A 12,639-nucleotide genomic window follows, 5' to 3' on the forward strand; every position below is an offset into this window, starting at 1 on the left:
GAAATAAACTCATATATTGGTATATGAATTTCTGGATTAAAGTGAGATGTGAGATTGAGTGACTGGAAATTCACTGATTTATAGCCTGCATATCATTGTGTTTCCCAAGCCTTTCACTATGCTATAGATTTGCCACATAGAAATACCTGTCTCCTATATCCTTGTTCAACAGTTTTTAAAGGTACAGACTTTCATACTATTAAAAAACACAAAATAGGAGGAGAATGATTTCCTTTATGAAGTAAAATGAATTTCTGTCATTTTTCATATTTAATTTCTAGGAAATGTAATGCCGCTTAAAAACCAGAAAACTTGGCTATGAACACAGTGCAGGGGCAGGGGCTGAAGTGCATTTTCTCTAGTCAACACACTAGATCCACCATGGTGAGTGAAATTTAGGGGGCTTAAAGAGTATTTTTCCTAGCCCTGGCTGGTGTAGCTCAGTGGATTGAGCATGGGCCATGCACCAAAGCATCATAGGTTCGATTCCCAGTCAGGGCACATCCCTGGGTTGCAGGCCAGAGGGGGTCATGTAAGAGGCAACCAGACGTCGATGTTTCTCTCTCTTTCTTTCTCCCTCCCTTCCCCTCTCTAAAGAGAAATAAATAAAATATTTTAAAAAAGAGTATTTTTCCTTATTATCTCCAGATTCATTAAACATTCACATTTGAGCCACTTTATACTGAGATTTATAAAGATTCAATTTATAATATACTTTGTGACAAGTGTATAATTACTTGGCAATAGTTATGACAACTCTAAAATAGCAATAGTGACAGATTTAAATTGGAGTAATGAGAGAAAGAATAACAATGTAAAACTCCATAGGGCAGTTGTTAACCTTGTCGATGGGGATCAGCTTGATTTTCACAATGTATTAGATTTTCAGACTTGCCTTCTCAGATTAAGGCCAAGCATGCCAAGCACAACATGGAAGACTGCAAGATACTGAGGAATAAAAGGACCTGCTTTGTAGTAAATATCTCTGTCTATGAAAAATGCAAGCTGTTAGATCTTGAGGAAGCTACTTGATCCCTCTGAGCCTGTTTTTCCATTTGTGAAACGGGGGTAATTTTGAGACTTAGATGAGATATTGTGGGTAACATGCCTACTAAAGATTGGCAAATCTTTGGAAATCAGTAAATGTTAATTCCCTCCACTGTTTTGCTCCATCTTCATTCATTCATTTAACAAACCTTACTTTAATGAATGTCACTATGCAAGTTATTGTTCTGTGTGCTGTTTAGGTGCACAGATGATGAAAAATGTAACTGTGTTTTTGATGTTCATGTAGAATAAAATAAATTTCACTTACTATTATTGTATTAACTTAAGTAGTGATTAACTATGTCAGCTTCAAATCAGAAACAAACAAAAATGGGTACATTAGGTAGAGAGGCTCTCGGGACTTGTTTGAATAGTTATTTTTAACAGAATTTATCAGATGTATTTGTTTCCGTATTATTGCCATTCACGTCATGGTGATTTGGCTCCATTCCATGTTTCACTAATGCTATTCTACATTAATTACTGCACAAATAGGCTGCATTGGTGGGACTTGTGAAAAACACACTACTTATATTTGACCCTTCATCCCCAAAGTACTCTTATTAGTTTAACAAATTATATTCTGGCTCATTCTACAATATCATGTACCCAGCTCTTGGGGGAAACATGACAATAACAGTAATGCAATTCAAAGTGAAGAACATCCCAGGCAAAGAGAATTTAGGTAGACAGTATGCAATTAGCCATGCTGGAATCTGGCCAGAAAACCATAGTTAACATTCCGATTTTTAATGGAAAGAGACATGGGAACATGGACTAGCTACAAGTCTTACTGAGCTCAGGTTTATCCTCATTACAAAGACAGGACTCAAATCCCTCAAGTTACAGACCAGATAAGTTTCCAGTACAATGATTTGCAAAGAACATTTCTGTAAAGCATATCTGATTTCCTCTTGCTTGTCCTTATAGTATAAAATATCATTAAATAAATTGTTGAAACCATTTTCTGGGGTGATTAATTTCTGAGCATTATGGTGGGTAGATATCACTCTGCCAGGGGATTATATTCCAAAACAGCATGTTTAAAAATGAATTTTGCTTTGAGTGTGATTATCTCTTTCACTATTTGTCTTAGTTTTTTTCATTATCCTCAATTTGCATTAAGACTTTAATTTTTCAGATAAGTTATTTATATGTTTTCATAATTTGGATGTATTGACCTTTACTTTCCATTAATGATTAAATAATTTGTGGCAATAATATTAGACAGGTGGCAGCGGAAACCCAGAATGAAAGATTCAATTCTTATTTAGGACTAGAGATCTGCCTAGTGTCCTTTGGGATGATGAATTTGGCAAATGCATAATGTATAAGAGCTATAAGAAAATTAATAAACTCTCCTGTTCTAACTTAATGCTTCTCCTTAATGGGTTGATTTACCTAATAGCTGTTGTCTTAATTAGGGCCTTCAGTGTTTGTTAAACTAGGAAATTTGTCATTATTGGATATTTATCAACAATAAATGTAGAAAAGAGAAAGCAGCCTGTTTAACGGAAAGTATAGTTGTATAGAGAAGGTTAAGATATGATCCTTCTAAATTCTGTATACTTAATTACTCCAAATTCTTGACATAAATTTGCAAAATTTAATAAATTACTTTTTTAAGGTAACTACTTTTAAATACATGTGATCAAATCATAGCCTATTGTAAAGGTAAACCTTTATAAAAGAATCTGTAACATTTAGCACTGATTCACTTCTCCACACAAGTTGACACACATGTGTAGAAGGTGTAATCTGGAATTCTTTGCTATTAACACAGTGAACTAGGATAATAAAAAGGAAAATACTAGCATGTACAGGCACAGAATTCAGAGTGGGAAGATTTCTTAAAAATAAAAAAAAATATGAGTAAAAGCACCTATCTCAAAATGATCTGCATTTAATCTGTGGGTCAATTCCAGAGTTGACAGGAGCCAGTGATTTATGCCTTCACAAGCTGAGAGTAACCAGGGTAGCTGAGCAGATATAAACATTTATTAATGGTGAGTGAGCAAAGCACTCTCTCTCTCCCTTATACACACAGACACACACAAACAGATATCAAGCAGTCATAGATCATTCATGCTTGCAAAATACAGATTTTGTCTACCACTAAAGATGAGAATGAACAAACAAACAAAAGTAAAGCAGCTGCTTGCCAATATTCACCTCCATGGCATACCAATCCATTTGGAAACTGCTTCATGGGGTACTACTAATAAAGGATGAGGGGGAAAACACCACAAACTAAAGTCTTCTCACAGCTCTTTCCTAATCATTTGTCCCTGGGTTCTCTTCTTCTTCTTCTTCTTTTTTTTTTACAGGAGGCAATAGTATATTGATTTTAATAAGGATACTGTTTTTATGTAAACCAATAAATGAATGGTAAATGTTTTATTCAGTTCATCATACATTGATTGAATACATGAAGAAGAGTTCTTGTCTTAAGTAGAAATTGTTTGGCTGCAAGTAGCATATCAAATGAGAGCTAGCATAAACAAATATGGGAATTTATTGGAAAGCCAGAATATCTTGTCTCACAGAGAAGCAGAAGTGAAAGAGATAAGACATTAAGCCAAGTTACCCCCAGAATTTCACTTTCTGCTCAAAGTGTTTTTGTTTTAATTTGCTGCCCAAATTATAAACTCTTCCAAGAACAAAATTAGCTTCCCTCAGAATGTTTGTCAGTTACTTTGGAAGTATTGAGTTGAGGTTTAAGGTTTCATCACCAGCAGTCTGTGAAGGGCCACCTTCATGCTTTTGTGCTGTTGCTCTAGCTTCTTTGGCCCCATGCAAAATGAGAACAGCACTGTTCCTGTCCTGTGCAGTTCTTTGGCTTGGATGCATGGCAGCTTTGCTTGTGCTCAGAGTTTTACTAGACCTCTTGGGAATTATTCCTCAGCTTCAATAATTATGCAGATTTTAGGTTTCTCCTAAAATTTTCATCTTGAATTTTCACCTTGAAATCCAATGAACTCATGGCAAGTCCAAGCAAACCAAAAACCATCCCATCCCTTTTTAATCTTCTACTTTTCTAGGCACTTCACCCTCCTCCTATCAAAGATCCTGTGAACCCTTGCTGTAAACAGGTTCTAGGTAAGGAGCCAAGCATACATGCATGCTCTTTGACTCTAGGAAGTAAGTCATTGTTACTGAGGAAAGATCTTTCCTGTTGGATAAGAGAAGACTTCAAAATGCAGGTCTTTTTTCCTAGATAATAGTGCTCTTGCCCTTATTAGTGTCATTTGCTTCTTACATTCATGTTGGCAAGGCAATCAGTTGTGCTAAGTCCTGATTTCTACACCCTGACACTCAGAATGGAACTGACAGTTGACTCAGTCAGAATGCCTTCTTTGTGCATTTTCATCAATCAGTGGTTGGTGGGTTCTCTGCAGATTAATTCTGATCAATGTCCTGGATAAAGGTATACTTGATTATTGATCATTTCCCTGACTGATAGGTTCTTAAATCATTCGATTTTGATGATGTATATTTCATTGAACAATGTCCTAGATCAAATGAACTTAACTGAAATATGTAGAGCCTTTCATCCCAAAGAGGCAAAATACACATTCTTTTCAAATGCACATGGATATTTTCAAAGATAGACCACATGATAGGACACAAAACAAGCCTCAACAAATTCAAGAAAACTGAAATATCAAGCATTTTCTCCGACTACAAGGGACTGAAGCTAGAAACCAACCTCATGGAAAAAACTCAAAAACACTCAAACTCATGGAGATTGAGTAGCATGCTATTAAACAACAAATGAGTCAAGAATGAGATCAAGGAGAAAATTAAAAGTTTCTGGAAACAAATGAAAATGAATTCACAACAACCCAAAACTTATGGGACACAGTAAAGGCAGCCCTGACAGGGAAATTCATAGCAATACAGGCCTATCTAAAAAAAAAAAAAGAAACAGGTAAAATAAACAACCTAACCCTACACCTACAAGAACTTGAAGAACAACAACAAAGACAGCCCAGAGCAAGTAGAAGGAAGGAAGTAACCAAGATCAGAGCACAATTAAACAACATAGAGACTAAAAACACAATTCTAAGGATCAATAAATCCAGGAGCTGGTCCTTTTGAAAAGATAAACAAAATTGGCAAGCCTTTAAGCAGACTCATCAGGAAAACAAGAGTGAGGACTCAAATAAACACAATCAGAAATGAAAGAGGAAACATTACAACGGATACCACAGAAATACAAAGGATTGTAAGAAGTTACTACGAAGAACTATATGCTAAGAAATTTGAAAACCTAGGTGAAATGGACAAATTTCTGGGTTCTCTTCTGAGTACTTCACTGATTTCTGTAGCTCTTCTCTTTGATGGTGAGTCATAGAAAGTAGGCAGCTGCAGCAGCTCCAGCCTGACCCTTCGAATGAACACCTACATTTAGTGTTTTCCTTGAACTTAAAATTAAGGATATTCTCAGACTGCAGGTTGTGTCTGAAGAATTGGAAAAAGATGACTTTGATGAACTTGTCCAAATGTTTCAAGAGTGAGTAAGGAAAATGAAGCACTAAACATCCAGGGTCTTTACAGATACCCAATGTTCATCTACTGTAGATAAACCTTGAATGACAGGGTCTTTCTCATTGTGCTGGCATCTAGAAAGCACCCATTAAATGCCATCATTACTACTATTCACATTATTTATTATTATTATTATCCTGTATCCATGCTACTGCAAGTATCATTCCTGGCTATGAGAATCCTACCCAAGGTGAAATGTTGACTCTTGATTTTGTATGTCTTAAACGGAAGGGGCCAAAATATCAGTTCATTTCCTTTAAACTCTGATGGCAAAACCAAGACCACTGTCAGCAAGTTGGAGCTCCAGGAGTTGCCCTGAGATTAATCATTGTCCCACTTCTGGCAGGAAGTGCCTCCCATTCTTTTTTTTACCCTAGGACACTGAATTGGAACCTCTCTTCACCAATTTTTTTCTTTCTTTGTTTTCCTTTCTTCTTTATTTTAATAATTTTTATTTTTAAACTATAGTTGACATAAAATATTATGTCAGTGTTCAGGTATATGCACCAGTGACAAGATTACTCTACCCAGCAAAGCAATCATCTAGAATCAAAGGACAGGTAAAGAGCTTCCAAGACAAGAAAAATCTGAAGGAGTTCATCACCACCAAACCAGTATATATGAAATGTTAAAGGGTTTTTTTTAAGAAGAAGAAGGAAGAGGGAGAATAAGGAAAATATGAACAATAAAATGGCAATGAATATGTTGCCATTTTATAAGTATCTATAAGAATCTATAAGCAATTGAACCTAAAAACAAAACAAACAAGCAGAACTGAAACAGACTGATAGGGCATTTTCACAGCTGCCAGATTAGAGGGGTTTGGGGACATGGGCAAAAAAGGTGAAGGGATTAGGAAGTACAGATTGGTTGTTATGGAAGAGTCATCGGGATGTAAAATAAAGCATAGGGAATATAGTCAATAATATTGCACTAACTATGTATGGTGTCAGATGGGTATGAAATTTTTAGAATGGTCACTTATTGAGTTATATAGTGCCTCCTATTCTAAAATGTGGCACCAATGTCCTGAGCCACCTGACAGAGAGAGGCACTGCTAGGGATGGCAGGCAATATAGCAAGACCTACTCTCACAAGTGTAAATGAATGGGTGGAAACCATATCCAAAAGTTAAAAAAGAAGAAATATTCAGTAAAAGAAGGCAAAATCATCACAACCAATAATTAATAGAGCTGGTTTAATATCAAGAGGCTTTCAGGCTTCTTGCCTTGCAGAGTCCGTGATCTGCTTACTCTGGGAGATTTCTAATGAGGGTGGTGCTCTGGGGAGCTTTATGACTTGCAGCACTCTATTTATTGGCATTTAGAGCCCCACCTACTTGGTCATGAACAAAGGGCTACTTAGGGATTTGTGGGAAATGAAAAATCATGATGGTAATTAGAAGCATAAAAGTGTGGTTTGCCTTTTCTTTCACATGGGCAAGTTCTGTGAAAAAACATTGGAAGATGAGTCAGGCAAAGCTAAGAATTTGTGAGGAGAATGGAGAAGGAACACAGATGGCTATATAGGAAGAACATACTACTTCTGTAACCTCTACAGACCTCCAAAATCAAAAAGTACAACAAATATAAGGCCAGGTTCAGTGTTAGAAACTGTTACTGTTATATATCTATTTCGTATTAATTACTAAAGAGCCAACAGATGGTAATGGCCTTCTACCAATCCAGGGCTGCTTTAAACTGGTGACCTATAATTGCAATTCCCCAGATCACATAAATCCGTAAGTTAATTACTCTATTGGTATTATATCATTCTGCCCTACTTGATATAAACAAGGATAGGCTTAGGTGAAATGGATTAAATGTTCCCAAGAAAACTGAAAAAGAAATCTAAAAAAGACAAGGAGAAATATGAATTCCCAATTCCAGTGACTCACTTGTATCTTTCTTCTTTTACTTGACATTCTCAAACTTTATTTTCAAACTCATCAGCTAGACAGTTTACATACTCACTACTCTCTATTCTCTTGTTTTATAAATAGTAGAACTTAATTTGTTGTTAACAACAAAAACTACTAATATTAATATTTCAAATTATAAGCATGACATTGAAACAATTCCAATGGAAATTATTTATTTTTACTGCTAAGAATTACAAATATGAGCAATACTTGTGTCCAGTGTAATCAATTTAGTGCATTTCATTTTGATATTACTTTAATGACATATAAGGGTCACATAATTTGTGAAGTCTGTAGTTTTTGTACCCTGTTAATTCCCCCTTCCTCATAATTGGAGTTGTCAGCTTAATCATTTGTCTTCTATTCATTTTCCTCTGTATTCACTTCCTTTTGAAACTTATTTGTTCCTAAAGTTTTCAATTAAAAGGATATGCATTTATTAAGTCCTTTCTATATGCCAGATACTATCCTAAGGGTTTTATATGTATTTTAAATTTAATTATCATGACATTAGTTGCATACTGTTATTAGTCCTGTTATGGGTGAAGATACTGAGGAACTGAGAGTTTAAATTATTTGCCCAGGACCACGTGGCTAAAACTTGTAAATGGTGAAGCCAAGATATGCACCCATAGCCTTATGTCAATTTTCTTAACACTTATGCCACATCCAGTCCTATTCACAATATTTCTAGCTTCCTTCAAGTCATCATTGAATGTGAAATAATTTTCACATTCATAAAGAAATGTGAAATCATTTTCTTTCCCCATAAACTAAATTGTCTCCTTATTTTTTCCAGCTTTACATCCAAGTCAATGAACACCTAATAATCTAGCATGTGCTACACACTGGGATTCAACAATGGTTTGGAATAGTTCCTGAGCTTAAGAAGCTAACATTTTAACCAGGAGAAGAGAAACATAAATAAAAAATAAAGCAATGTTATAAATGCTCTCATAGAGATGTATGTACAGTGTAATAGAATATTGAAATGGAACTAATTTTGCTTTGGTTTTGGTTGAGGCTCCAAGAAAATAGGTGGCAACTCCTCCACATTCCAAAGGATTACATATAAGGATCTAGCAAAAGAGGTGGTAAAAGGGCTTAGTTATCACTTGCATTCAAGGCACACAAGCTTGCAGATGATGGGAGTAGGCATCTGGACAATAGAGAGATGGCTTCTTTAGAAAGTGTTGGTGAGCTATGAGTCCCATCCATGTCCATGTCAGGGGAGGAAGGTACCTTTTCCACTTCTAATGCCTGGTGTATAGAACTTTAAGAATCCCACTTGGAGGTCATGCTGAATGGGCTTGGACTAGTGCCTGGAGCTTCCTGGCAGGTGGTTGGTTAGGAAGAGGGCTGCATTTAAGAGTAAATAGCTTCTCCCAATGATAGATCCAAGATGACTGTTCACCATAGACTAGGCTTGGGCCTGTGCACACAAGAGACAACCTAGTTTGTCTAAGACCCTGTCCCCAAAGCACTTCTTCGGTGATAAGGAGCCCTCAGCAGAAAGGTTGCAATCATTAGCTAGAGGTCCCAGTGGCTAAGAGTAGAAGCAGACATGAGAAATGCATGGGAGGACTGCATCCAGGCTTTGTGAGGAGTGGGGAGATTTCCAAAGAGCCTATTGGTAGGTTCAACAGAGAACCAGCTTTGACCACTTGCCAGGATGAGGGATCAATACTTTTGGCTTACAAAAATATCTGCATCTTGTCTCTTCCCTGGAGAGCTCTGGGGCTGAGACTCATGGGGGTTGGTGAGAAAAGAGATTACCACTGTCTCCATTCCCACAGCAGCAGACCTAAGTGGAATTACTACAGTGAACTGGTCATATTTGTTATTAAACTGAGCCTGTTTAGAAGACTGAAGTGATTGGATGACATTTTTGGTCTACCATCTATCTTAGGAAAGGCCTTAGTTTTTGTGAAAAGAAGGCAGAGATGAATTTTAATGGTCACTTGGGAAAAAGAATGGACCTCTTTTCTACAGCCAAACCCCTCCCCCAAGTCCTGTTTGTTCAATCTAATGGTTACACCAGCCCAGAGAGGAGGAAGGCATTAACTATAGAAAACTTCACATGGACAGACATTTAAACTGGGCCCTAAAGGATGATGTGGAATTGCCAGGCAGACAAAAAAGAAAGGTGGGAAAGCATGTATAAAGGTGTGGAGAGTATGAAATTCTGTGATGTATTTGTGATACTGGAGCATAGTGGGGTAGATGAGAATGAAGAGTTAGGTTGGGCCTAGACTGAAAATGGCCTTAAATTCCATGCTGTGGAGTTTGTCTTGTATCTTTTAGGCCTACACAGGAAGCCATCAAAGGTCTTGAGTATGGAGGGAGCATAATGTAATTTCTACTAAGGAATGATGCTGGAGTTTTGTTGGTGACACCCCTTTGTATGAGTCTTAGTTTTTAAAATCCTTGCCAGAGGCAGTCTGCTACCATTAGACTGCTGATTTCTCTTTCTTTAGTGTCTCCCCATTCTCACTCTATTTCACCTCCCAGGAAGGTTACTGAAAATGCCTCCTGCCTCCACAGGGGGGATATTTTAATAGTCCTATCTCAAGTTCACTTTAGGTTAGAGGTCAATACTCGAGATGGACCTGTAACTAGGATTGTGAAAACAAAATCAGCTGTGGAAGAGAAGGAGACTAGAGTTTGATCTGAACTTACTAAATTCTAATGTATAAAAATCAGATCCAGAAATATGAGAAAAATAAGAATCTTTTCACTTATAGCCAGGAAGTGATGGGGAAGAAAATGAGCAGATAATTAGCAAATAGATGGATGTTGAGAAGAAACAGGAGAAACAGAAGCACATCAGTTTATATTTACTACTCATAAGAGCAAAGTCATGTGGTGACTGAGATCAAGACTAAGTCAGTTTCCTGTATTTGAATCCTGGCTCTGCCACTGGTGAGAAGTATATTTTGGACAAGTTACTCAACATTTTTATGTCCACTTTCAACACCTGTAAAATGAAGTTAATATAACACCTTCCTTGTAGGTTTATAAGGATCAAATTATATGAGATAGTATATATTGGGATGGCTAAAAAGTCCATTTAGTTTTTTTCTGTAAAATAAAAGACACATTTTTCATTTTCACCAATAACTTTATTGATTTGTATGTTTTGAGTACATTGGCTATCTCCTACTATTTATTGTCTTCTAGTGGGTAGAGACCAAGGGTGCTGCTAAACATCTTCCAGTGTGTAAGACAGCCCTACAGCAAAGAATTATTTGGCCAAAATGTCAATAGTACCAAGAAGCTTTGTAAACCACTTTTGACATTTTCTATCAGCCATAGCACCTTCTCCATACACTACACTGCAGAAATCTTTTTTTCCATTTCAGCTGAGTTTTTAACTTTCTTGAAACAAAAAAGCATAATATGCCATAAATGTCGCATATCTTCTTCCATCTTAAATGTTGAAGTGGATGTACAAAAATTTACCGATTTTCATTTTTTTAAATGCATGCTGATATGCCATCATAAATAATTCAACAAACAAGTGCTGGTGAGGTTGTGGAGAAAAGGGAACCCTATTACACTGTTGGTGGGAATGTAGACTGGTGCAGCTACTGTGGAAAACAGTATGGAATTTTCTCAGAAAACTAAAAATGGAACTGCCTTTTGATCCAGCATATCCACTGCTGGATTATATCCTAAGAATCCTGAAACACCAATTCAAAAGAATCTATGCACCCCAATATTCATAGCAGCATTATTTACAATAGCCAAGCACTGGGAATAGCCTAAGTGTCCATTAGTAAATGAGTGGGTCAAAAACTATGGTACATTTATACAATGAAGACTACATAGCAGAAAGAAGGAGCTCCTACCCTTTGAGAGAGCCTGGATGGAACTGGAGAGCATTATGTTAAGTAAAATAAGCCAGGTGGTGAAAAGACAAATACTATATGATCTCACCTGTAAGTGGAACCTAAACAACAAAACAGAAAAGCAAGCAAAATAGATCCAGAAACATTGAAATAAAGAAGAAACTGACAGTAACCAGAGGGGAAGGGGGAGGGAATAATGGGGGGAGGTGAAGAGGAAGGGTTGTTAAGGAACATGTATAAAGGACACATGGAAAAAGCCAAAGGGGTGCAGGGTCAAGGGTGATAGGTGGGGTTTGGTGGGGTGGGGGCTGAGTGGTGGGATGAAAATGGAGACAACTGTACTTCAACAACAATAAAAAATAAATTCAAATAAAAAATATATGCTGATATGACAGCTGTCACAATACAATCTAACAAAATTGTTTTGAATGAAGTTAAAGACAACCAAGCACTACTAGAACCATCTTACGAAAAACTAAAGGAATTTTCATGTAAAGGGGAGAAATATATCTGCTTTTTTGTGGTTATGTTCTGTAGGTTCAGTCCAGTGCATGACACAGTAGCTCCTCAAAAATACTCGTTAAATGGATGAACAAATGTTTTGGTAACTATGATTTGTTATCTTTAAAAGAGAAGGTAACATAAAAAGAACATTGCTTATTCCTTTATTAGTAGGTTTAGTAAGAATAGTTATCTTAATATGAATTGGTTTATTCAGCTTTAGGTATTACAGGAGAAGAGAAGGGACAAAAGAGAAATCAAACCTTAACTGTAGCTCCTGGGAAGAAGAGCCAGTTGCCCGTGTCCACTGGATCAAGACTGTCTTCTAAAATGACTTGTCTGTGAGCTGAGTTGATGATCAGGATGTTATCTAAGGCCCAGCAGGCTTCATACACATCACCTACACGAAGATTTTCCTGCTTCCACTGAAACTGGACGTTCTCCCCCTTGGCGTCTTCAGGAAGATAGAGGATGTGGATGATGGTGCTGACATTGGAAGGGGCTCTGGAACATATGGTGAGATGAGAATTATAGCCACCGTTAAAGAACTTTAGATCAATTTTGTTTCTTAATTAAGATTGTAGTTTTATTAACTTAAAAATACTATATACATTACAGACTAAATACAATTCCATGGTCTTTAAATCTTTTAGTATATGCTGATTATTAAGATGCTCAGATTAAGTGATGACAGTTTAAATATTAAATATCTTCAGTAAATTTACCTTCAACACAGGGCAGGCACTAAGCTAGTAAAGGAATAGTGGA

General features: G+C 36.7%; 1 protein-coding gene across 2 annotated transcripts in view; it reads right to left on the minus strand.

Annotated features, from left to right (window-relative positions):
- The window catches only part of RELN (reelin), a 561,035-nt gene that overhangs the window by 234,775 nt on the left and 313,621 nt on the right, over positions 1-12,639 (minus strand). For both annotated transcript variants that reach the window (XM_045827532.1, XM_045827531.1), the window contains exon 10: positions 12,135-12,375. In XM_045827532.1, coding sequence (XP_045683488.1) covers positions 12,135-12,375 — 241 coding nt within the window. The remainder of the gene's footprint in view (positions 1-12,134; positions 12,376-12,639) is intronic.

This window comes from Phyllostomus hastatus, unplaced genomic scaffold (assembly GCF_019186645.2).
Source record: "Phyllostomus hastatus isolate PE091 unplaced genomic scaffold, TTU_PhHast_1.1 phas_scaffold_78, whole genome shotgun sequence".
Taxonomy (NCBI): domain Eukaryota; kingdom Metazoa; phylum Chordata; class Mammalia; order Chiroptera; family Phyllostomidae; genus Phyllostomus; species Phyllostomus hastatus.